The 25,078-nt window shown below is 39.7% G+C and overlaps 1 protein-coding gene across 1 annotated transcript in view; it reads left to right on the forward strand.

Annotated features, from left to right (window-relative positions):
• Window positions 1–25,078, forward strand: part of SLX4IP (SLX4 interacting protein) — a 137,928-nt gene that overhangs the window by 104,359 nt on the left and 8,491 nt on the right. The window contains exon 7 of the mRNA XM_063444022.1: window positions 15,017–15,114. Within this exon, the coding sequence (XP_063300092.1) occupies window positions 15,017–15,114 (98 nt within the window). The remainder of the gene's footprint in view (window positions 1–15,016; window positions 15,115–25,078) is intronic.

Below are 25,078 nucleotides of genomic sequence, written 5' to 3' on the forward strand. Positions count from 1 at the left end.
CCCTTTGAGCTGAGTTATCAAAGGAATCTTTTTTTTTTCTTTTTTTTTTTAAGTTTTCAGGCTAACCTTGTGGAATTTTGTACCATGTGATGTCACTCTAGCAATACAATCTAAACTTAGAACGAAAGACAAGAATAACTTATATAAATGATTTTCGCTTTATTTACAAAATTGTAAATACTATCATTGTTACTTTTGTATTAACCCCCCCTTCAGTTTGTTCTGTTGCCTCCGGAATGTAACAAGGAATATTGTTATTCAATAGAATAGACAACAATGGTGAGGGTTTAATAAACAATTACCTTATTTTTATTTTATAAAGCACTAAATCATTCACATATTATGTTGCTGTCCACATATACATTATTATTATTATTATAGTTATTATAAGGTAGTATGTATTACCAACATATTACACACTGCTGTAAAAAAAGAGAAATCACAAAGTTCTAAAGCCACATAAGTAGAGTATCATGTTAGTGTAAATCTTTCACACAAAGTGCTTAACAAGATGGTCTGAGAGCTTACAATCTAAAGCCTCCCTTTTTGCCGTGTATATTTGGGATCCAGACCAGATTCCTCCTGGGCTGAGCATCTCATCCATCCTTTATAGGTGCCCCTTTGGAGGGGACCACAGGAAAGCTTAATTTGAGGAGAGTCTCTGGAAGCAGTTTAGGTTTGTGCAACAGTAGTGCAGTTATCATGTCAATCTTGTATGTTAAAATGAGTGTAGGACCAACCGATATTGGGGTACTGTGACTTAGTGGGAGGCTTAACACCATATGACCATATGGTGTAACTGAATACCCATTTTGTTTTGCTACGATAGGTGATTTTAAGTAGCCGTGTCAAATTTAAAACTGTGTTTTGTTTGTGTGTGCGCTGTTGTCCTACTTGTAGAAATTCGTGCTGCATAAATATCAAAAATAACTGGTGTAAGACTATTGGGTGATTTCCTTAAACAGACTAATGGATACATTCATAACACATTTTGCACATTTATCACTAAAACAAAATATATGTTTATACCTACTAGGAAACCTACTTTGCCACAATTCGCTTTTTAGTGAATAGACCCGTGTGAAGTGTACTAAAAGAATGAGTTGCATGAAGTATAAATGTGCAACAGAGAGCTTGGACATATTTAAGTGACGTTTACAAATGGGTCACCCTTAAAGGGACATTCCAGTCGTCATATTTACTAGCTTGCAAAATGTAGAGAATCTGGGGCCAAATATCTGAAATATTGTTGCATTTTTATGTAACAAAAATTAATTTTTTTATATATATCTCCATGTAAACATTGATTCCTTTGAGTCTGTGTTTGCTGTATACAACAGAAACATAGAAACATAGAATGTGACGGCAGATAAGAACCATTCGGTCCATATAGTCTGCCCAATTTTCTAAATACTTTCATTAGTCCCTGGCCTTATCTTATAGTTAGGATAGCCTTATACCTATCCCACGCATGCTTAAACTCCTTTACTGTGTTAACCTCTACCACTTCAGCTGGAAGGCTATTCCATGCATCCACTACCCTCTCAGTAAAGGAATACTTCCTGATAATTTTTTTTAAACCTTTGCCCCTCTAATTTAAGACTATGTCCTCTTGTTGTGGTAGTTTTTTCTTCTTTTAAATATAGCCTCCTCGTTTACTGTGTTAATTCCCTTTATGTATTTAAATGTTTCTATCATATCCCCCCGTCTCGTCTTTCCTCCAAGCTATACATGTTAACAGTTTTGAAACACAACTTAGGAAAAGATGCACACATGAGTGGTTCACTGGCTTTGCATATTTTGTGTTTCAAAGCTGTTGTATACAGCAAACACAGACTCAAAGGAATCCATGTTTAAAATGGAATGAGGCAAAACTGTGATTCTTTGTTGAACTAATTTATATATATATATGTATACACAATTTCTGGTTGGGGACAAAAGTCATGCAAAAAGCATGTATAATAGTTGGCTGTGGGATGCCGGAACAGACATGTATATGAGCCTGAAAAATAGAGGACAAGAGTAATAATAATTACCAAACCACATGTTACTCATACTCCTGCTAATCCTATTCTAAGAGAATAGAGAAACATTCATGTACAAATTATAGTTATGTGGCGTACCACACTTAACGGACTTCAGCCTAAGACAATACCATGTGTAAGAGAGAAATTGAACCAAAAGTGTGTGAATTACAAAACCAAGTACATATACAGGTTCTTACAGCTGTGATGTTATAATTAATAATACCTTTGCCAAGAATTTATTGAAATGTAGAGAGGCTATATCGAAAGTGATTGAAATAAGGATGAACCGGCAAAAATGCCACGTCCAAAAGATCACCGCGGCAGGGAAACCCTTGCTCACACCCAAAGCCATAGTGGAGGGCTTCCCCCCAAACGCCTCACGAGTGAACGCCACAGAAGCAACCTTTACAGCTCGCCAGAAGGAATATATAGCACCGAACCTGACTTCTAAGCTCCCGCCCCAGATCATAACCATACTGGAGGAAGACATCACTGCCAAGAAGTACGCCTAGCAATTAAACTGGCCAAACGGGAAGAGCCCAGGACCAGACTGGTATATGGCGAAATACTATAAGACATTTGCAGACGCTCTCACTCCACACCTACTGACCCTGTTTAACTCCCTCCACACCGGAAGCCAACTGGATCCCAACACGCTCCTGGCCCATGTCGTGGTGATACCTAAGGCAGGAAAAGATCCGTCCTTATGCACCAGCTACAGACCGATATCCTTGTTGAACACAGATCTCAAGTTGCTCGCCAAGATCCTGGCACTACGCCTCCAACCCCTACTGCCGGGCCTCATCCACCCCGACCAGGTGGGATTCGTGGAGGGAAGAGAGGCTAGAGACAATACCATTAAGGCACTCAATCTAAAATACGTGGCAAGACAGGGATCCATGCCCGCCCTGTTGGTTTCGACGGACGCGGAAAAGGCGTTCGACAGGGTGGACTGGTCCTTCCTATTCTCCACCCTAGAGCACCTTGGGATGGGGCCACACATGTTGGCTCGGATATCGGCTCTGTACACCAACCCAGCTGCCCGAGTACAGGTAAACGGCATTCTATCGGACCCATTCGAAATCAGAAATGGCACAAGACAGGGCTGCCCACTTTCGCCCCTGCTCTTTGTCCTCAGCCTGGAACCGTTCCTCAACGCCATCAGAAATCAACCCAATATCACAGGGGTAGGAGGCAAATGGGGAGTCAGCAAAGTTGCGGCATATGCGGACGACTTCCTGTTTACCATCACCAACCCAACACCTTCCCTCAGAGAATTAATGCATCAATTCGACACTTATGGCATGCTGTCAAACCTAAAAATAAACTTCACCAAATCGGAAATTCTCAACGTGGGATGCCCCCAAACGCTGTTGACTAAACTACAAAAAGACTTCCCCTTCCACTGGTGTACAGAGGCGATCAGATACCTGGGGATCTGGCTATCGGCAGACCTCACAACCATTTTCCGAATCAACTTCCCACCCCTCCTCGACCAGATTAAAGGAGACCTAAATGCATGGCAACTTCCACACATCACATGGCTGGGGAGGATCAGCGTACTCAAGATGAACATACTCCCACGAATCCTTTACCTCCTGCAAACCCTACCCATACACATTCCCAACACCTTCTTCACACAAGCCCAAAAGATACTGACAGAATACGTGTGGTACCGCAAGAGGGCGAGATTGAATTTTGACACTCTCACGAAACCCAAACAACACGGGGGACTGGGTCATCCTGACCTGACCAAATACCGGCAGGCCGTCCACCTCCAGCACCTGATTGAATGGACACACAATACGGAGAACAAACTATGGATCCCAATAGAGGCAAGCTTCTCACAAATACCCCTATCTCTTCTCCCATGGCTACCAAAAGCTATGACCGGCGAACTGCCACAACAACACCCAACCCTCAACGCCACACTGACGGTCTGGAGAAGCCTAGAACCACACAGGGACATGGCCCCGGAGCTATCGCCCCTCTGCCCTATCTCCCACAACCAGAGATTCCCCCCGGCGACGGACCCTCACTTCGTCACGACCCTAGGGCTACCATACCCATGCAGAATACAGGATGTCTACAAACAAGGCACGATCACGCCCCTGAGAGACCTGATCCCGGATACTCCACGCAACTGGCCACTCCGCTTCAGATACCACCAACTGAAGAGATTCCTGACGCACATGCCCGAACTGAACTCAGCAACACGAGCACTCTCTACCTTTGAAACTATATGCACGAACCCCCCGACCCCACCGCACGCAGTCTCACTCCTCTACAAACTACAAATCACACCACCCATCGACGCACCCCTCCCCTACTTCACCAGATACTGGGAAAAAGATCTAGGACACGCACTCACCGGGGAGCAATGGACCACGGTGTTCACACTCGTACACAAGGCTTCCATAGCCACCAAATTCCAGGAAGCAGGATATAAAATGATATTGCATTGGTACAAAACTCAGGAGAAACTATCGGCAATGATGACCACTTGCGATCCAGAATGTTGGAGATGCAGGAAAGACCTGGGAACCCTCTTCCATATTTGGTGGACCTGCTCATTAATCAAACCCTACTGGGAAGAAATCCACAAAGCCCTAGAGACCGTAACGGACGCGAACCTGCAACTTCCGCCTGAAACTTACCTGCTCCAACTGACCCCGCTCCCCATAAACAAATACAAAAAATCAGTGATCCCGCACCTCCTGAACGCGGCCCGCAGCCTCATCCCGGGACACTGGAAAAAACCACGCTAAGTGAGTGGATGACCAGAGTGGAAGACATCAGAAGAATAGAGGAGCTCATCCTCTCGGCGACGGGACGCATACAACGCTACCACGACACCTGGTACCACTGAGCTGAACCCTACCTAACCCACCCCTACCTCCCTCTACATCACCCTGTTTACCCTGGAACCATCCACATCTTCTTGCCCCTATTCTTTATTCCTTCCTCCTCCCCTCCACCTGGGCGACCCTGCCCGCTTACAACCTAGCAGAAACGTAACGACACAGAGATGAACAACGACACAAGACAAACCAAACACACTCCCCCCCCAGCCACAGAACGAACGACGCGCACCACAACCCCAGGTATCTAAATGGGACATGGCCACGACACACGACAGAGACACACGCGAGACAGCACACCAGAGGCGGCCCTCCCACTACACATAACACAACGACCAATAGGCCAACAACCCCAGCTCTCCCCCCCACCTACCAGACAGCTCCGAACGCAGATACACCCCGACACATAACCCTCTGCTGCCCACAAATCTCACTCTTCCCTGTTAGCACCATTAACAGCTAGGCTTCGAGCCTCGTACCCGAAGCCCCAGCGTCAGACCCAACCTAATAGACCTACAACCGCGACCTAAAGCGTGTCCCTACCAAGTAAGATACACAACTGAACACCCGTTCAACTGACGAAACCCCATACAACAAGCAATGTGACCCGGGAAACCTGCCAGGTATACTTGACCCACTCCCGAATCATATACCCCGATGGAACTCCTAAAACTATCCACCACTGCGTAAATGGCCACACCCTACTACAAAAAGTTGACTGATTTGAACCACGCAACTGTTATTACAACACTGTTCATGGTATAAACATGGTGCAACCATCACATGCCGTAACGCAGTGATCAACTGTACACAAGCTCCTTCAGCCTAAACCATCACATGCTCTGTAAACTAACTGATACCATGTTATATGTTACTCATGCACTCTGTATGTCCTGTAACCTTTTTCAAACTGCTTTGTAATATGAATTTATAACAAAATAAAAAACTTTTGGAATAAAAAAAAAAAAAAAAAAGGATCAACCGGATTATCTGGAATGACCCATCTGTCTTATGCAATGGCTTGAAAGGATAGTGAAACAAATAATAGCAGACAGATAAAAGGTCAATTGTGATTACTGCCCTCAAAGATGGGGGCAACACTGGGAAGTTTCCAAAATGTCACTAAATGAACAGTCCTAGGGGAGTGGGCTTGAACTCAAGTAAGAACCAACCAATTTATTGAATAATGCTGTTGAGCGTAGAGTTCAAAAAGCTAATGGGACTGGAGATATCAAAAATAAAAAAATGTTTGAAAAACAGCTTTATTGGGATACATTAAGATGAATATGATATATGTATAGCTATATACAAGAAGGACACAAATGGATCTCCATTTCAAAAAGGATAAATGTGAAAACTTGGAATATGGGTGGTACGATAAGGAGACAATGGGCTAGGAACAGAAAAACACCAAATGTTGATAACTAAGAAGGTACAACACAGTTCTACTTAAAGACCCCCAGAAGAAGCCCAATAATCATACACTTTCCTTATGAAAAGGTAGGAATCAGGTTACAAATAAGCAAAAAATGGGGAAAATATATAATATATATAAATAATGCCTACAACTACATCTGTAGACCTTAAAACAAAGGGTGTACCGATAAGCTCTAGAGAGGTGAATCGTTAGGACTAATGTCTGTCTATCTTGGTACACCTTACATACCATAGAGAGACAGATAAAAGACCCTATGGAACGAGTATTAGCAGGGAAAACCCCTTCTACCAAAATACATATTCCTATGTAATAACCCTATGGAAACTAGCTACTCATAGAGGCGGACATATAAATCGTACACCTGCTGAGTTGAACTCCTTCACTAGATTAGATGCAGTGATATCAAACCAAAATAAAGACAAAATAAGAGCTCAAAATAATTTGGTGAATAAGTGAGGAAGTGACATTGAACACACGCCTGACGCACGTTTTGGTGCACTGTGAGGCATATATTTGAAGGCTTGGCCTGTAGTTGTGGGAGGGGCTTGGTTCCCCTTTAACCCCTTAAGGACACATGACATATGTGACATGTCATGATTCCCTTTTATTCCAGACGTTTGGTCCTTAAGGGGTTAAAGGGGCTGCCAATCCACTCCCACCTTACCGTTGCTGGTCTGGCGAGTCAACCCTCCCACCACTCCCTCTATTCATAACACCCTCTAAGGTGGGCCCACTATTATTACAGGCCTACTGCTTTGTCGGTTCCGGCACACCACAATGGATGTTTTGTTTATATTATGCTAAGATTTCTCTGTTCGGCCATATTGCCCCGACTACAAATATACATACATACATACATCCAGACAGACCTACATATATATCTGTCTGGAAAATGTCCAGCCATTGTTAATATAACGAGAACGGTTTGCAAGGAGAGTTGACCATAATACGCATGCATGAACAATAATGACTTCACTGTACCAGTCACGAGGGCACTAAACTCAGTTAAGTGAGCATGTGTCCTGTGTGGTCATCACATTCAAAATTACTGTGTGAGTAGAGCAACGAATGTGCATCAAATTTTGTGTTAAGTTTGAACATTCCTCCGTGGAAACTTTTCGCATTACTCAGGAGACTTTTGGGGACAATGCAATGAGTGCAGCACAAATAAAAGTGTTACACTTACGTTTCAAAGATGGTCGAGGATGTGTTGAAAGATATGGCACCCTGCAACTTCTGGCCTTTCCCAAAACTAAAATCACCTTTGAAAGGGAAGAGATTTCAGACCGTCGATCAAATTCAGGTTAAGACGAGGAGGCAGCTGAGGGCGATTACAACAACGGATTTTGCAGAGTGTTTTGAACAGTGGAAGAGATGTTGGGAGAACTGTGTGAGGTTCCAAGGTGCCTACTTTGAAGACAAGGTTTCATCTATATTGTATCTTCTTCAATAAATGTCTCCATTGTTTTATATTACATGAAAATGCATGAAAAATTGGCAGAATTTTATATGAAGAAAAACTAATTTTAGACCACTTCCATTAATACGATAAAATTAATGACGGAACTTAACTGTCAGTTTTCAGAACACTTTGATAAATATATCCCATTGTTTACAGAAACACACTATACAGCAGAATGCATCACAAGTACATTCTCCTACCTTTCTGCCTTACTTATTGTTATTCGTTTATTTAATGAACACATACATATTCATCAACACAATATGGTGAGCAAACACACACACACACAAGTAGTTGTGGATATTACATGTTCAAACAAAACAGACAAAAGACGAGGAAACCTCTGTTTGAGTGAGCTTATGGTTTAATAGGTCTTTTCAGCATGTCTGCTTCTTATTCTGAAAGTGATCTTTTCATCAGAGATCTCGGCATGCAGTGATGTCAAGACCTGTTAAATCCTACTAAATGAGGTTAGTGAACTGAATGTTTTATAGCAACCAAAAGTTTTTTTTAATTGTTAATTGTTGTTTTTTTGTTTTTTGTAAATATAATATTTATTGATTTCAACATGCTATGAAAAGCATGTGCCAGCATTAAGCCTCATAAAAGGGTGGGACGCGCAGGTCCCTACTGTACGATTGATAGGTAGGAGAAGAAGGTAGTGAAGACTGGAGAGACTTGCAAGGTCTCATTTGAGCATTATAAACACTGGTACGACAGACACGCAGGTCTCAGTTATATCAGGTAACAAAACAGGTGTTGACACACAGGTCCCTTTGAGCAGAAACATGCACGTAACAGTATGAAGAGTCCCGTGTGTCAGGGGCTAAGTGGTATTTCATTAGTTCCCTGACTCCGTCTTAAGACCATGTGGTAAGCCATTTGTCTAAGTTGGTCTGTATGAGTTTGAATGGCGTCCATGTTCTCAGACTGCACCGCAGACACGTGGTCGCAGTCTGCATCTAATAGAGAGACCCTGTGGTTCAGGCCTTGGATGTCTTCCCTTAGGGCATGCTGCTCCTTTGTTATATATTTCGCCTCCCTGAGGTTTGATTTGGTCGGCAGGTTGCGAAGTAAGGCCACCCAGTCTGGCTGAGAGTCTGCTGGAGTGCATCTGGGAGGGTGATGGGGTGCAACTCGTGACCTCAGAGTCTTGTGAGGCCTGGGTGGCAAGATCCGCGGGATCATCAGGAACTGCAGCAGGGACGAGGCCTGGGATCCCCTCGGAGCATCAGCGGTCTTGAGGGCCTGAGAAGCCCTATGTATCTTGCCCATGTCGGAGCCTGCCTCCAAGCCGCGCCCCTGTTTTTTATTTTGGAAGATTGAATGATATATTTTCCACTTAGATTTTTTGAGTTTTGCTTTTTTTTGTAAACTTCTAGATATGCCCAGGAATGTCATGATAGCATGGTGTTTGGCTAATAAATACCCTAAATGGGGTTAATATCTAGTAACTGCATCTTCACACTCAGAATTAATTTGTATTCGTGTTTCAAGGCGTATTTGGCTTGGTTTCATTATCTGCTACTAATGTTTCTATGTGCACACCTGAGTTTGTGAATGTTATTTGCAAATTTGTGCTGTTTATTGGATTAATAAAATAAGCCATGGAAACTACCATCAAAGTGAGTCCAATTATAATTCAGAGTCCAGAACTAGCCTACAGTAAATGTTACTCATGTTGTATCCGTACTGTTTCTCAAATCTAGAGACCCGTACACTATAGATCTCCCTTTCTCTGAATTTACTCCCATTTCTCCTATAGAATTCATGGCTAACACATCCTGGTTTATGGTGGCCACAGCCTAGCTCATGATGTCTGTATTACAATATGGCAGTCAAATAAATGTAGACAGCTGCGTGTGACCAGACTCTTTGGACCATTAATGAAGATACCTTTTTGATGTATATGTTAAGACATACTCTTTTCAGTCTTCAGACAGCTGCTTAGAGCCCAAAGGTTAGACAGGGGTCTTAGAACCATGAATTTGCTTGACCCCATTAACAATCCCTATGTGAATAATGAATGCAGAGCCCAAACTGGTAACCTGCAAAGGGCCCAGCGAGATATTAATCCTTCTCTCTCTGTATAGGTTTATTAACCCTGTTAGTGTCAAACATGAGGCCCAAAGGGTTGAACATCTCTGTTTTAATGCGTAACTCTATGGCTGATAGTGTTTTCTTTTTTCATTTAAATGTGCAACTGCTATAACATGGAAATCCCAGGCTGTAAACATTATTTAGAAGGTGGTGGGTATACCCATAATTATGTGGCTCAGAAACCAAGCTGCCTCTTCCTGTTAACGTCCTACATGTGACAGTCTTAGGCAGACGATGGCTTTCCTAGAATGATGTGTGAGATTACTAAAAAGGGAGTTAGACTTTGATTCATAGCAAGCAGAGGGTGAACCTCCCTAGGGAGGGTGGAACTACACCCCCATGGCTTTCCACCCTCTCTAAAGGTTTACAAATGCCCCGGTGAAATTTGACAGGTTCCCACGAATGGGGATTCTATATTTTCTTCCGTCTTTATTTTGTTTACATGGCACTTGTACTAAAATTATTTTGCTAGATTATTAATTATGAAGCCCCAACACATTCCTGCAGCCTTGTGCAAGATGGTTCTCAACTATGATTTGTCGATGAGAAATGTCATGTTGTGTGTACATAAGACCATTAGACAGAGAACAGATTATATGGATAACAAATGATGACAGGCAAGTCTTAATGCGTAGGTTCGACAGGAAGAACATACTTAATACCTGGTTATATCTGTGGACAAATAAATCATTGGATTATCTGAGGAAATATCAAAATCTTCTTAATATCTCATAGAAATTCAGGAATGAAGGTCCCCTTTGTTTAACCCCATAAATTGCCGTTTTGCTCAATTTTTTCCTTTTATTTTTTATTTTTTCTTGTTTGATGTTCTGATTAAACGTGTTACTTCTTGTATTTCCTGTTCTGCCGATCTGATGTCTTGAAATGTACAGAAGTTATAATATTAGGTAGAGCTTATCTGTGAAATTAGCATTTATAGATACTTTCACTAAGTGGCAAAAAATTGTCTGCCAACTATTATCTTCACACTTTGAAGGATATTGTAGGTTGATATTTTTTATTTTTTATTTTTTTAAGAATTAGTGAAACTACACTGGCAAAATTCTAAATACTGCTTCAGGCAGAAACCTATTACTGTCATTAAAGGTGTCAAAAAGGAATACATTGACACAGTTTTGTCTAACTCTATTTTATTTTGGTTAAAAAAATAATAATAATGACATCACTTACTAATGCCTAGATTTGATATTTTTGCATAAGCTTTTGAGATGATTGTTAACATTTTTTTATAAACTTTTAGAATTATTTAATATTTTGAAAGAATATTTTATTTGAATATTTTTTTTTTAATTCTTTATTTTGCACACTGCAAGTGAATGGTACAATACATTTGTCAAGTTATTCGCCATACTGTACATTAGTTTGGATGAGGACAGGACTTTGATAGTTGGTGTTGTATAAGCAGTGTGGGGTTTTTATATTTTGTAAGGCAGCAGTGGGACCTATTACCCCGTAGAACTTTCTATCTGTATTGCCTTGGGGATTAGTTTTGACAGATGAAGGTATAGTGTCACCCCCTCCCACCGGATGATGGAAAGCATGCAGATTAATTCCCCTAGTGAGTCGGGTGGGGGGGAGGGGGGGAGAGTGAAGGAGAAAGTGGGGGTAACCGATTGGTATGTAATAGTAGGCTACTGGTGTATACCATGTGAGAGGATTAGGAGTGGAACGTTACTCAAGACAACTTATCAGGGTTGGCTATGTGTGGAAGGATGGAGTAGTGAAACATAAAATAAAACAATATGAACAGTAACATAGAATTAACAATAATCATTGTATGGTGGTAAAAGACGAGATCCCTTCAGAGGACAGGCTGCTTCTCCCAGTCAGGGACATCTGCTCAGGTCGGTGCTCTGGCAGGAAATGCACGCTGAGCCACTCTGGGGGTGAATTCCACTATAGTTGCGGGATCCATATGGGGCAAGCTCTGTTTTTGCCCTGTCATGGGATCCATGAGGCTCAGGGCTTGTAGGCATGCCTCCAGCTCTTGAGGGCTTTGTGCGTTATGTGTAGCACTGTCGTGTGTAAAAAGAAGTGCTCATGGAGTACACCATCTGTAGGGAATGTGCTTGGCACGTAGGTGGTGGACAAGCAGCTGCAGAGCTTTACGCCAGGATCGGATGCTTTTTGTCAGGTCTGGGAAGACTAGTGGTGTGGCTCCCTCAAAGGATAGAGGGGTCTTCCCCTGGAGTGCCGTGGTAAGAAAGTACTTGTCTCGGAGGGTCTGGAAGCGGAGAATGAGGTCCACCGGTGCCGACAGTGGTGCCTTTGCTGGCTTTAGTAGGCGGAACATCCCATCCAGCCTCATGGGTTTTGCCTGCTTGGGCGGTAGCATGGCTTTAAACAGGCGTCTGATGTAGTGAGGTAGGTCGGTGAGGCCCACGGTCTCAGGTATTCCCCTGACCTTTAGGTTGTACTGCCTTCTCTGATCTTCCTGTGCATTATCTTGTCTTCAGTGGCTATTTGCTGGTATTGGAGATCTGCCAGTGTGTGTTCCACCTCTGTGAGTCTAGTGTCATGGTTGCTGGAGATTTCTTCAAGTTGTGTAACTTTGGACGCTGCGCCTTCAATGACGTTCTTGTAGTAGGCCATACCTGCTGCTATATCCTTACGCAGGTCTGCTAACATGCTTTTAAGCAGGTCCGCTGTCACCGGGTCCCCTGTCTTTAAGGGCTTGTTTGCTCGTTAAGGTGGTAGGCCATACGTAGCTCCTTCCCCAAGGTAGATGGAGGCCTCTTCAGAGGAGTAAGATAGGTCGTCTCTCAGCGCCATCTTGGCCCATGCGGCCTATTGTGAGCTCCGCAGCAGATCTCCTATGTCCCGGCTCGGGGCTTTGTAGTTATTCGGCCCATCACCTTCCCTTTCGTTATCAGCAAGGTGTGTGGTCGGTTTCAGGTTTATATTCCGACTTTACTCCGTTCCTCAGTTACTTCCGCCCCCCTTATTTAAATATTTTGACATTCTTTTGATATATTGGTTTTATAATTTTATATTTTTGGGCAAAATTTTTTAAATTATTAGACAAGCTTATCCAAAAATTTTAACTTGAGGTCTCCTCAAAATTAATAATACTATCTACCCAAAAACAAAATCTAAATTCAAACAATTCAACAATGCCAGAAATTGAATGTTACAAAATAAAATGAGTCAAGGTGCACTTTTTTTTTTTTTTGTAAAAATATATATTTTTTCCAAGTTGTCTATTTTCTTCTCAGTGTTGCAAGTTCTTTGTATAGATTTTCTTGCTATTTCACAAACTACCAACACTTATTTTTGCTTATTGTAATTTACTAGCACACATAACCCATTAAGGACCAAACTTCTGGAATAAAAGGGAATCATGACACGTCATGTGTCCTTAAGGGGTTAAGGTTTAGAGAGGTTTATCCACATAACACTATTACTCTCCCTACTTTGTATCAGAGTGCAGCTCTGTGTTTTAAGTGATACCACACATCTTTTACTGGATAATCACCTTCTGGCTAAGACTGCCCCATTTCAGACTCTTGCAGGAAAAGACAGGGTTAGATCTCCGACCCTGTCAATTTTCTACAATCGTTCAAAACTTCCTAACATTCTCTTAGTATATAAATAAAAGCAGCTCATAAAACAGCAGAGAAGGTAAATAAACCGCTTAGAATAAATGGAAATATGTGACATTTGTGGTGTTCGTTTTTATTATTAAATATATGAATGGTTAAACTGAAAAATCGTACTTGAATTTTTAGTTACTAGTTTTATTGCTATGATAGCAAATACCAAATTTTACTGGATATTAAATCTCTGGAATTTTGATAAGGTTTTCTCTCTTGCTCCTACAAATCCATAAAGTAATTCCTTAAAGAGGGAACGAAAGATTGTTTTCAGTATATAAAACCGCTATTACTGCGATATGTGGTTACAAAGGAAGAGAGACAAAATAAACGATACCTAGGTGGCAATCTGGAGGAGGGTTGGAGATGATGAGCAAGTCGATGGAAATAGTGAGCTATAAAAACACATCCGATGAAATGGTACAGGGAAGTAAAAATGATTTCGATCTGGCTGGGCTTATGTGTGGGAAGTATGGGAATATCTGGAAGCAAGGATAGGTGGGAAGGAGGAAAAAATACCAGATACTGTAGAAAAAAACACGCATAACATCTGCAAAGAAATGGGGAATTCAATTGTAGGTTTGCCCACTATAAGACTGATGGAATGGGTGGTTTAACTGTTAAAAAAATACTATAGGAATTATAAAGGTGGAATAAGAGCTGAGACAAAGTAAATAAGAGTAGAATGGTCAGCTATTTTATTGGGGCAGGGAGCTCAAGGAGGAAGATGATTGAAGTATAGACTGTAAGCTCGTTTGAGCAGGGTCCTCTTCAACCTAGCGTTTCTGTAAGTTTTTTTGATTGTCCTATTTATAGTTAAATCCCCCTCTTATAATATTGTAAAGCGCTACGGAATCTGTTGGCGCTATATAAATGGTGATAATAATAAGTGAGTGTGGACTTTCATGCTTGAGTAAGCAAGTTTGGTTGTGCCATCAAGATCATGGGATGGCTCTTTCAAAAATGATCACACATGATAACTAACAAGAGTCTAGGTACTAGACAGTGGACAGTGAGTATTTAAAAGGCCATAATGTGTTGGATTTGGTCTGCTGATTATGTAGTGACATTAGGTGGTGGTTTATGACAATTTATAACAATGAGACCATCATCGGAGAAGTTTGTGAAAGGATAATAGACAGACAACAGGTCCAGCAGAAGGCTGATATGGAGCCTGGACAAGGAAGGATGCTCAAATATTGTCAGTATTTTAAAAAAAAAAAAAAAAAAAATACATTTTAAAAGCTTTTTATTCCACTTGCCTCAAGAGAAAATTAGTATTGATGAAGAACAAAATGGAAGATAACGAGTTGATAGAGAGAGGAGGGCTTACAAGCATATTCATATGGTTATAGTGAGAGAAAGGAGCATTAACATCATTGATGAACAAGGGTTGAATTGTAGGTATATGGTCTCCGTTTTACCTAAAAATACAAACTTCTTTTATTGATGAATTTTTGTGTACCTGTGTTAATTATGATTATTATTTTTTATTATTTCCTCACTTTGCACAGAACTACACGTATTTCCAGACAGATTTGTTGTTTGTGCAAGTCAACTTCAGACCGAATCAAGCGTCCAGATAAGTAACAGTACTGAAGCAGAGAGCCTGGTGAGTGTACAGTAATGTTGTCCTCGGTGTGCGCAGTTCATTAGAATTTACTGCCAGTGCTAGAGATACTCACATGGTAGTGTGGATTGTAGTGTTACTCACATTATAGTATGGAATGTAGTGTTACTCACATTATAGTATGGAATGTAGTGTTACTCACATTATAGTATGGAATGTAGTGTTACTCACATTATAGTATGGAATGTAGTGTTACTCACATTATAGTATGGAATGTAGTGTTACTCACATTATAGTATGGAATGTAGTGTTACTCACATTATAGTATGGATTGTAGTGTTACTCACATTATAGTATGGAATGTAGTGTTACTCACATTATAGTATGGAATATAGTGTTACTCACACAATAGTATGGATTGTAGTGTTACTCACATTATAGTATGGAATGTAGTGTTACTCACATTATAGTATGGAATGTAGTGTTACTCACATTATAGTATGGATTGTAGTGTTACTCACATTATAGTATGGAATGTAGTGTTACTCACATTATAGTATGGAATATAGTGTTACTCACACAATAGTATGGATTGTAGTGTTACTCACATTATAGTATGGAATGTAGTGTTACTCACACAATAGTATGGATTGTAGTGTTACTCACATTATAGTATGGAATGTAGTGTTACTCACATTATAGTATGGAATATAGTGTTACTCACACAATAGTATGGATTGTAGTGTTACTCACATTATAGTATGGAATGTAGTGTTACTCACATTATAGTATGGATTGTAGTGTTACTCACATTATAGTATGGAATGTAGTGTTACTCACATTATAGTATGGCATGTAGTGTTACTCACATTATAGTATGGAATGTAGTGTTACTCACATTATAGTATGGAATGTAGTGTTACTCACATTATAGTATGGAATGTAGTGTTACTCACATTATAGTATGGCATGTAGTGTTACTCACATTATAGTATGGAATGCAGTGTTACTCACATTATAGTATGGAATGTAGTGTTACTCACATTATAGTATGGAATGTAGTGTTACTCACATTATAGTATGGCATGTAGTGTTACTCACATTATAGTATGGATTGTAGTGTTACTCACATTATAGTATGGAATGTAGTGTTACTCACATTATAGTATGGAATGTAGTGTTACTCACATTATAGTATGGAATGTAGTGTTACTCACATTATAGTATGGAATGTAGTGTTACTCACACAATAGTATGGATTGCAGTGTTACTCACACGATAGTATGGATTGTAGTGTTACTCACATTATAGTATGGAATGTAGTGTTACTCACACGATAGTATGGAATGTAGTGTTACTCACATTATAGTATGGAATGTAGTGTTACTCACATTATAGTATGGAATGTAGTGTTACTCACATTATAGTATGGAATGTAGTGTTACTCACACGATAGTATGGATTGTAGTGTTACTCACATTATAGTATGGAATGTAGTGTTACTCACATTATAGTATGGAATGTAGTGTTACTCACATTATATTATGGAATGTAGTGTTACTCACATTATAGTATGGAATGTAGTGTTACTCACATTATAGTATGGAATGTAGTGTTACTCACATTATAGTATGGAATGTAGTGTTACTCACATTATAGTATGGAATGTAGTGTTACGCACATTATAGTATGGAATGTAGTGTTACTCGCATTATAGTATGGAATGTAGTGTTACTCACACGATAGTATGGATTGTAGTGTTACTCACACGATAGTATGGATTGTAGTGTTACTCACATTATAGTATGGAATGTAGTGTTACTCACATTATAGTATGGAATGTAGTGTTACTCACACGATAGTATGGATTGTAGTGTTACTCACATTATAGTATGGAATGTAGTGTTACTCACATTATAGTATGGAATGTAGTGTTACTCACATTATAGTATGGAATGTAGTGTTACTCACACAATAGTATGGATTGTAGTGTTACTCACATTATAGTATGGATTGTAGTGTTACTCACTTGGTAGTATGGAATGTAGTGTTACTCACTTGGTAGTATGGATTGTAGGGTTACTCACACTATAGTATGAGTTGTAGTGTTACTCACTTGGTAGTATGGGTTGTAGTGTTACATGATAGTAGGGGTTGTAGTGTTACTAACTTGGTAGTATGGGTTGTAGTGTTACATGATAGTAGGGGTTGTAGTGTTACTAACTTGGTAGTATGGGTTGTAGTGTAACATGATAGTATGGGTTGTAGTGTAACATGATAGTATGGGTTGTAGTGTAACATGATAGTATGGGTTGTAGTGTTACTCACACGATAGTATGGGTTGTAGTGTTACTCACACGATAGTATGAGTTGTAGTGTTACTCACTTGGTAGTATGGGTTGTAGTGTTACATGATAGTATGGGTTGTAGTGTTACTCACTTGGTAGTATGGGTTGTAGTGTTACATGATAGTATGGGTTGTAGTGTTACTCACACGATAGTATGGTTTGTAGTGTTACTCACTTGGTAGTATGGGTTATAGTGTTACATTATAATATGGGTTGTAGTGTTACTCACTTGGTATTATGGGCAACTTGTAGTGTTACTCACACGATAGTATGGATTCTAGTGTTACTCACTTGGTAGTGTGGGTTGTAGTGTTACTCACACTGTAGTATGGATTCTATTGTTACTCACATGGTTGCATGGATGCTAGCATTAAATAATTGTATGTATTTCAGTGTTAAACACATGGTAGTATGAGTGCTAGTCTTACACGGTAGTATGAGTGCTAGTATGATGCCGTAGTATGAGCGCTAATATTGTCTGTGACATTGTTATGTTGTAGTGTTGGCAATATTGTTATGTTGTTACATTGTAGTGTTGGTGAGCTTGTTACGCTGTGGTGTCATATTGTTACACTGTAGTGTCGATGACGTTGTTAAGCTGTAGTGTCGGTAATGTTGTTACGTTGTAGTGTTGCTGATTTTGTTCTGCTATAGTGTTGATCAGGGATGTTGTTATGCTGTAGTGTCCATGATTTTTTTAAGCTGTAGTGTTGTTGATCGTTACACTGTAGTGTCGGTAATAGTGTTGCATTACTGATAACTTACTGATAACAATGTTGAGTTTTAACCCTACAAAATCTACCAATAACAGCCTGATTTGATTTTTACAGCAATGTTACACAAAGTGCCTGGCATAATAGTGAACATGACAAAAAAAAATGAGGTTTTGAAATCTATGTGAATAAGGAAGAGAGGACAAATTACATTAAAAAAGAAAGATTTTGCATGCAGACACAAGTTACAGTAGTTCGCACCCGCACACTCACCATCATTTCCTATGTGTCATTAGCCGCACTTTCTCTGCTCGCTGACGTTTCAGACAGTGAGTTATGTTTATCTTTTATTGCCGTTCAAGCAGAGAAGCGTGTTCATCCCTTGCGAACCCCTCCCCCCCCCAAAGAGACCTAGTTATATCTTATAATAACTTATACATTTCAATGTGATTTCTTATTGTACAGAGATTCTGCAAATGTTGACACATTTAAATAAAATAAAAAAAACACCACCATTCTTTCCATTTGTAACTCTGTTTGGGTTGGTGAACATGTTCAATACAAGGGTTTGTTTTAGAAAAATAGATTTTCTTGTTTGTTTGTAAAGTTTGACACTGTCCAAAAAAAACAGTGAACTCGAACCACGGTCTAACATTTAACAATTGTTAACTGTACAATAATGAAATAAAGGTTCAAAACTAAACGGCTTCTGAGAATGAATAGTTTAAACCCTGGGATTAAATCATATCATGATTCTCAAGTATGTTAATGCATTCTTCATTGTTTTAGTAAATAATCTAGAGATTCTTATGGGACCAAATGTCTGCAGCCAGAAATGTTTCAGTCTGTAGTAAAGGCATAACCAAAAGATAGATATATGTTTTAATGATGTTGAACTCCAACTCCTATTACCTTCATCAGTGTTTTATTGCAATAGAAGGGGCATTCCCTAAATCCCAAAAATATATACGTCACTGGTTACTAGATATACCCCAATGAAAAAATACATGCATTTAATTGTGCATTTATGTGTTGGGGGTATATTTAAAAAAAAAAAAAGCTTGCAAACGTTGCAGATCTCTGCAGCTTTTGCAAGCCCTCCCCTGTTAACTCTGCTGAGACTCTCTGTGGCTGCCCGGTCACAGACTTCCCACCACAGCTCTGGGCAATTGCTGCCTCTTTAGTTTAGCTTTACGAAGCTAAACAAACTAGGAAATAACAGGACCTGTTGCTTGATTGACAGCCATGGGGGAGTAACTAGGTTAATTTATAAAAGTGTAAATTTCTACTTTAACCCGCACTTTTTGTAAAATGAAAGAAAACAAAAATACACGCTTAATACATAAGGCACCTCAACAAGCCAAAGTGCTTTAGGGATCCTGAGTGTCCCTTTAATGGTTACATTTATTTCAAATATTGGCATCAGATGTGCCTTCCCCCACCATAATGTTTACAATACAGCTGCCCACTTTCAAAATGGCCATTGTGGAACACTTTTTGACGTTGAATTGACTACTAATCAAACACAGGATAAAGCATCTGAATCGTATGTCCCTTATGTCATCACCTTTATTTATAGCGCATACTGTATGTTTTCCCTAAAAAATAAAAACCTGAGCTTAATTCCAAAGATTTATTTTGTTCTGGAACACTTGTGGTTGGTTTTCTTGAAGATATGTAACTGTATCAGTCCTTACGGGACTCCATGATCATTGCAAACCGTATAAATGGCTGGTTGCCACAGAAGAACACTGAAACAACAGAGGTACGGAATTACAGCAGAAATCCTTGGCCGTGGGTGGATGTGGACCTCAGGGAGACTGATCGTTTTTCTCTGCTGTTTGCATGCTGCCGTAAGGCCCAGGCTTTAAACCACACTCATCCTCCCAATTCTCAAGGTTGAACTCGCCTGGGAAGCTGAAGTACGCCCGGAAGAGAGGGCGGATGAACAGAAAGCATGACCACCCAAAAGCATCGGACAGCGATGGCAGAGGAATATATTCACGTTCCCTGTGAGACCCATCTGTCTTCAGAAAAAGAAGAAAATAAGTGCAGTTATTATAAAATGGAGAGAAAAAAAAAGTAAGCAACACAAAAACACAAAATATAGAGTTAATAAACCTCTACCAACCACTTTAAAAAAAAAAAAACATGAAAAGCAGTGTTTCGTGCTGTCATGCTGTATTGTTTTGTTTTTCTGTTTTGCATGCTACTCTACACCAGACTCTTCCTAGTGTCAGTGTGTTTTTCTAATAGAATAGAATAGGACGCCTATTTTATTTCCCAAACACAAAGTGTTAGGAATCATTGCTCTATGTATTCATTGTTTGGGGTTTATTTGTTTTTTTTGTTTGTTTGTTTTTTTGCAGCAACAAAAATCTATAACTAAAAAAAGATCAGTTGTAAATATTTGCTGCTTGTAGGTAGCATCATGAAATCGGGTGATATTTTTATTTTTTTCTTGCAATATTCTGTTATACATGGAGTAATGGAATCACCAGCATAGAGCTAACTAATAACATGCATTACTTTTGTTTTACATAACTGAATGTATGTTCGCTTGGTAAAATGCTCCGATATATGGAGGGCTGTCAAGGGACACTTTATAAGAGTGGCTCACAGGCTTTTTACAGCACTCAGAAATGCCTTGCTATCAGTGATACATTCTCTTCTCGCTTAATCTTATTTCCCTAAGGGATGTCAGGGCCATAACCCTTCCCAAGATCAAATTTTTGGAGTCAGAATCATGAAATAGCCCTTATAGTAGTGTGAACTCGAATCGTCTAATGAGACTTGACAGTTCAAGGGCTGGAAAAGCATGCTAATCTGCAGTGCCCACCCAGCCTTTACGCAAGTGTAAATACGCCAAGCAATGTGCTTTTCATTTTCAAGGAGGGTGAGACAACCTTTGTCCCCCCCCCCCCCCTTTTTTTTGTTTTGCTTGTTTTAGTATTTAACTCTTTCTGTTACACAGACACAAGAAGTGCATTCCTTGACCAAAGTTGAACGAAAAGGGTTAAAGAGAATATCTCTTGCCGCTCTCCAACTATGTAACATAAGACAATAAGAAAGCTAAAGATAGGCAAAGAAAATGGATGTTTTTGTCTCCAATGGACAGTTAAGCAATGCTCCCAGAAGTGCTAGACAAATGTCGATAAAGGCGTTGAAATGTAGAGCGTCCAGCGTGTCCCATGAAGAAGCCTTAGTAATTGAGCTAGATGCAGGGCTCACTGTTTTTATTTATGTCTGTTTCTGAATTCTGTTGTAAGCTTTGGAAGCCTTTAGGGAGTTTACATCACTTCGCATAGCAGAAGGCTTGCTGGTTCCCACAGAGTCGTTCAAAGACTGACTCATGGTCTGTGTTAATTGTTTAGCTCTCAAAATACAGCACTTTTAAGGGTGTGGCTCATGGAGGAAAGTCTACTCTACTTATAGGACATGTTCAGAAATGTTTCGCACATAAATCATGTTTTGTTCAACTTAAAAAAAAAAAAAAAAAAATTATCTTAAGTTAAAGCCAAAAATGCCACCTTGCTTGTTCGCCTTCTTGTGTCCTTGTTGTTTGTGTTGCTCCATGAATTGTATTGTGATTATGGAAGTATTGACCAATACAACGTGATAATGGAACACATTGTGATACATATTGATGTCATGGCAAGGCGCGATGCTTGTAAGGCGTTCAGAGTGAACCCTTCACCATTCCTAAGGGACAAAGCTAGTCCAACATATTCAGGAACTGGGCTTACAGAGTCAATGCAGTTTATTCAAATAAAAAGAAAACTTTATTAAACATAACAGAGCAAAAAGTCCCCATTATGGATTCTAGTTTTTGTATCTTATCTGAAACTTAATATGAAAGTATCCCATTTTTCAAGGATTAACCAAAATGCATCTCTCACATTTTTGTCGAGCCACAAGTCCCATTATCCTCAGCCATGTAGTAGCTGTCCAGCAACCACCAGCATTGCACAACAGCTGGAGAGGCTCAGGTTGGCTTAATCTTACTTTAAAGCATTCTCTAATCTTAATGAGGTCGGCATTCTGCTTGCAAGCCCTTCCTCGAGAGTTCTCCATCAGCCTGTCAAACAATCTAACCTAGAGTATACATTTCCTGATATAACCGGGTTATGTAGCAACCTTATCGCTGTCATTAATCTGTGAACGTCTGGCTTTTTTATTGTAGTGTATAGAAATTGATGTCAAGTTTCTGCATTGGCTGAATTGTTTTAAACTTGTTTTTGTGATGGCGCTTTATGTAATTTTGACCAAGACAAGGATTGCAAAGCTGTTCGCCATAGATTTGTACATCTCTATGCCATACAGTTTAATTTGCTGCTGTGAATGTATATGTAAATGTGCATTGCTCTATTCTGTATTATTTACTGTTAAGGTTTCTGTATTTATATAACAATAATAGAACGGAATCCTAAACCACACATTGTCCGGCCAGGCTCCGTACCTCTCGTCCAGTCTAGAGGCTCTGTATGGCCTCTACCAGTACACTGGAAAAAGAAAGAATGTGTTTTGGTGGAGGAGGTCTGAGTTGCTCTGAACAAAGTTAAAAATCTATTATTTTAGGCTTTAGAAACTCAGCGATACACACAGATTCTATCCATTCGTAGCACTGGTAAGAGTGGCGCCAAGTGATCTGGGTGCTAAAAGAGCTATTTTTGAGAAGTGTATATTTTTGTGCCTTATTGAGTGACATATTGTGGAGTATTGTGAAAGATTTTCTAGACTGTTCAATTTATTCAGAGTAAAACCCACACCAAAAACAACTCAATGGATTCCTTATAAAGTGAACCAACTTTAAATTAGAATAAATGCAATATGTATTTCTGTAATTTTAATGAATTCTGATTGTCACCCCCTTAAGAGCTAATTCATATACGTTCAGTCCTATTGCATTGTTAGAATGATATTGCATATGTGAGTGTGTGTGTATAGGTATATTTAAAATAATTATGATGTCATATGTGTATACATTTTAACCACCTTCATTTTTCCTCCCTTTTTAATGTTTGCATTAAAGGGACACTCCAGGCACCATAACAACTTAATAGAAATGAAGTTGGTAGGATGCACAGAAATACCAGAAGGCGGTAAATCGTTAATGACTGGATGAACCCCCAAAGTCTGCAAGCTAGTGCCTGCTCAATCCGTCTTTGCATTTCTGCACAATGTCCGAGGCTTCGATCAGGAAGCCTAAGTCTGGACGCCAGCTAAAGTTGTTTTGGTGCTAGGAGAGGTTCTTTAATACATTTTTCTTTTATTTCCACTGTTTAATATTACCCCAAAAAAGTATGTTTGCAGAGAATCATCGGCAATAAATTTTTCATGTGTTATGAGTTATGAAAATCGTGAAACACAATCTTGCTGACCATATGCACTTCAAAGTAGAAATACCTGGCAAATAAGCATGGAATGCCTTCCTCTTGCCAATCCTAAGTAAACCACAAGTAGGAGCCTCGATCATTTATCCCACTTAAAGATGAAGAGCATAAAGGCTCTGCTAGCTTGTAAACACCATTACATTCAGCTTTCGGAGAGAGCAAATGATACCTAGTTATTGTCTGCTTTCTCTCTCTCAAAAACGTCATATAACCCAGATGTTAATGATATAATGAATATTAGGTCAAGGCCAAAAAGACTGACCGGGTGATATATTATTCTGGAGCTAGCAATTGCTAGTGTTACCATTTTGAAAATAAGAGATCGAAATAATTTATTTCGAAAAGCCCCGGGGGCTTATAATGATTATTTAACTTTTTTTTTTAATGTAAACAACTACGTGAAGCAATCTAATAAAATGATTGCACCATAAAAGCTGAGTATTTAGCCAGCAATTGTCTGTTTTAGGAAGAAATGAGACAGAGAATAGATTTTTTTTTTTCTTTCAGCGTTGAGCTCATGTTAAACAAAACCTCTCCAGTAAATGCTTGTTTCTTAGCATGGACAATATAAAAAAAATCTCCTGTGGTCGACAAATAGAGAATAGCCAAAACCCACAAACCAGGCTCATCAAAATGTTGGCCTTAACCGTTTTAACTCTCAAATATCCAGGAGCGCACATAATCTTTCATAACAACGTTAAATGTGTGAATTCAGCAAAATAGTAAACGGACAAAATAAACACAAAATTGTGTTTGTGCTTCCTCTGAATAAGAGGGGCCCAGACTAACCCCCACACCTTCCCAGCTCCCATAATTTCACATTTTGGACATTGTAGTAAAAGTAAGTAACTGGGAATTGAGGTTTAACACTCCCGATCTAAAGGATTTAGTTTGTAATGCTATTGAGAATAACATAATAAGTACAATATTTCACCCATCTAGTCTTTCGATTGACCAATGTACCGGCTTCTGCACAATACTTTGATTTTATTTTATTGTTTTGGATTTTGTATTCTATATCCTTTATACATCTTCCATTTTCCATCGTCTTTGGATGAATAACTTTCTGCAACATGATTTCTGCCTTGTTTATTGTTATTGTATTTGCGTGTGTATGTGTTTGTCTGTATATATATTATATTAGTTTACATACAGCATAATTGGCATGTGTTCAACTATCATTTAGCACATTATCAAAAAATATCTATGAGGACTGCAACTCACAGTGTAGTAGAAGACTAAGGACTGTTCTAACTATAAACATGCAAAATAACCGGCAGTTGCACAAAAAATACACCGTAAGCTGACAGGAACACTCAGCAGACGGATTATTGAATGGAGAGTTCACTGACAGCCCCGGAAAGCTCAGATCTGGTGAGAAATCACGCCATCCGGACCTGCGGCCTAAAGAGTCTACCACTATATCTGTTGGGAGAGGCGGACGGTCTCCTGACGGTGGATGCACAGTTCAAGTCTAATTCCACATAGGTCCGGGACACCCCCCCCCTCCTCTGGACCGGTGGGGGATATCCCGGTCCATGCTGGGGAATGT

Source organism: Pelobates fuscus, chromosome 2 (genome assembly GCF_036172605.1).
Source record: "Pelobates fuscus isolate aPelFus1 chromosome 2, aPelFus1.pri, whole genome shotgun sequence".
Lineage (NCBI taxonomy): Eukaryota > Metazoa > Chordata > Amphibia > Anura > Pelobatidae > Pelobates > Pelobates fuscus.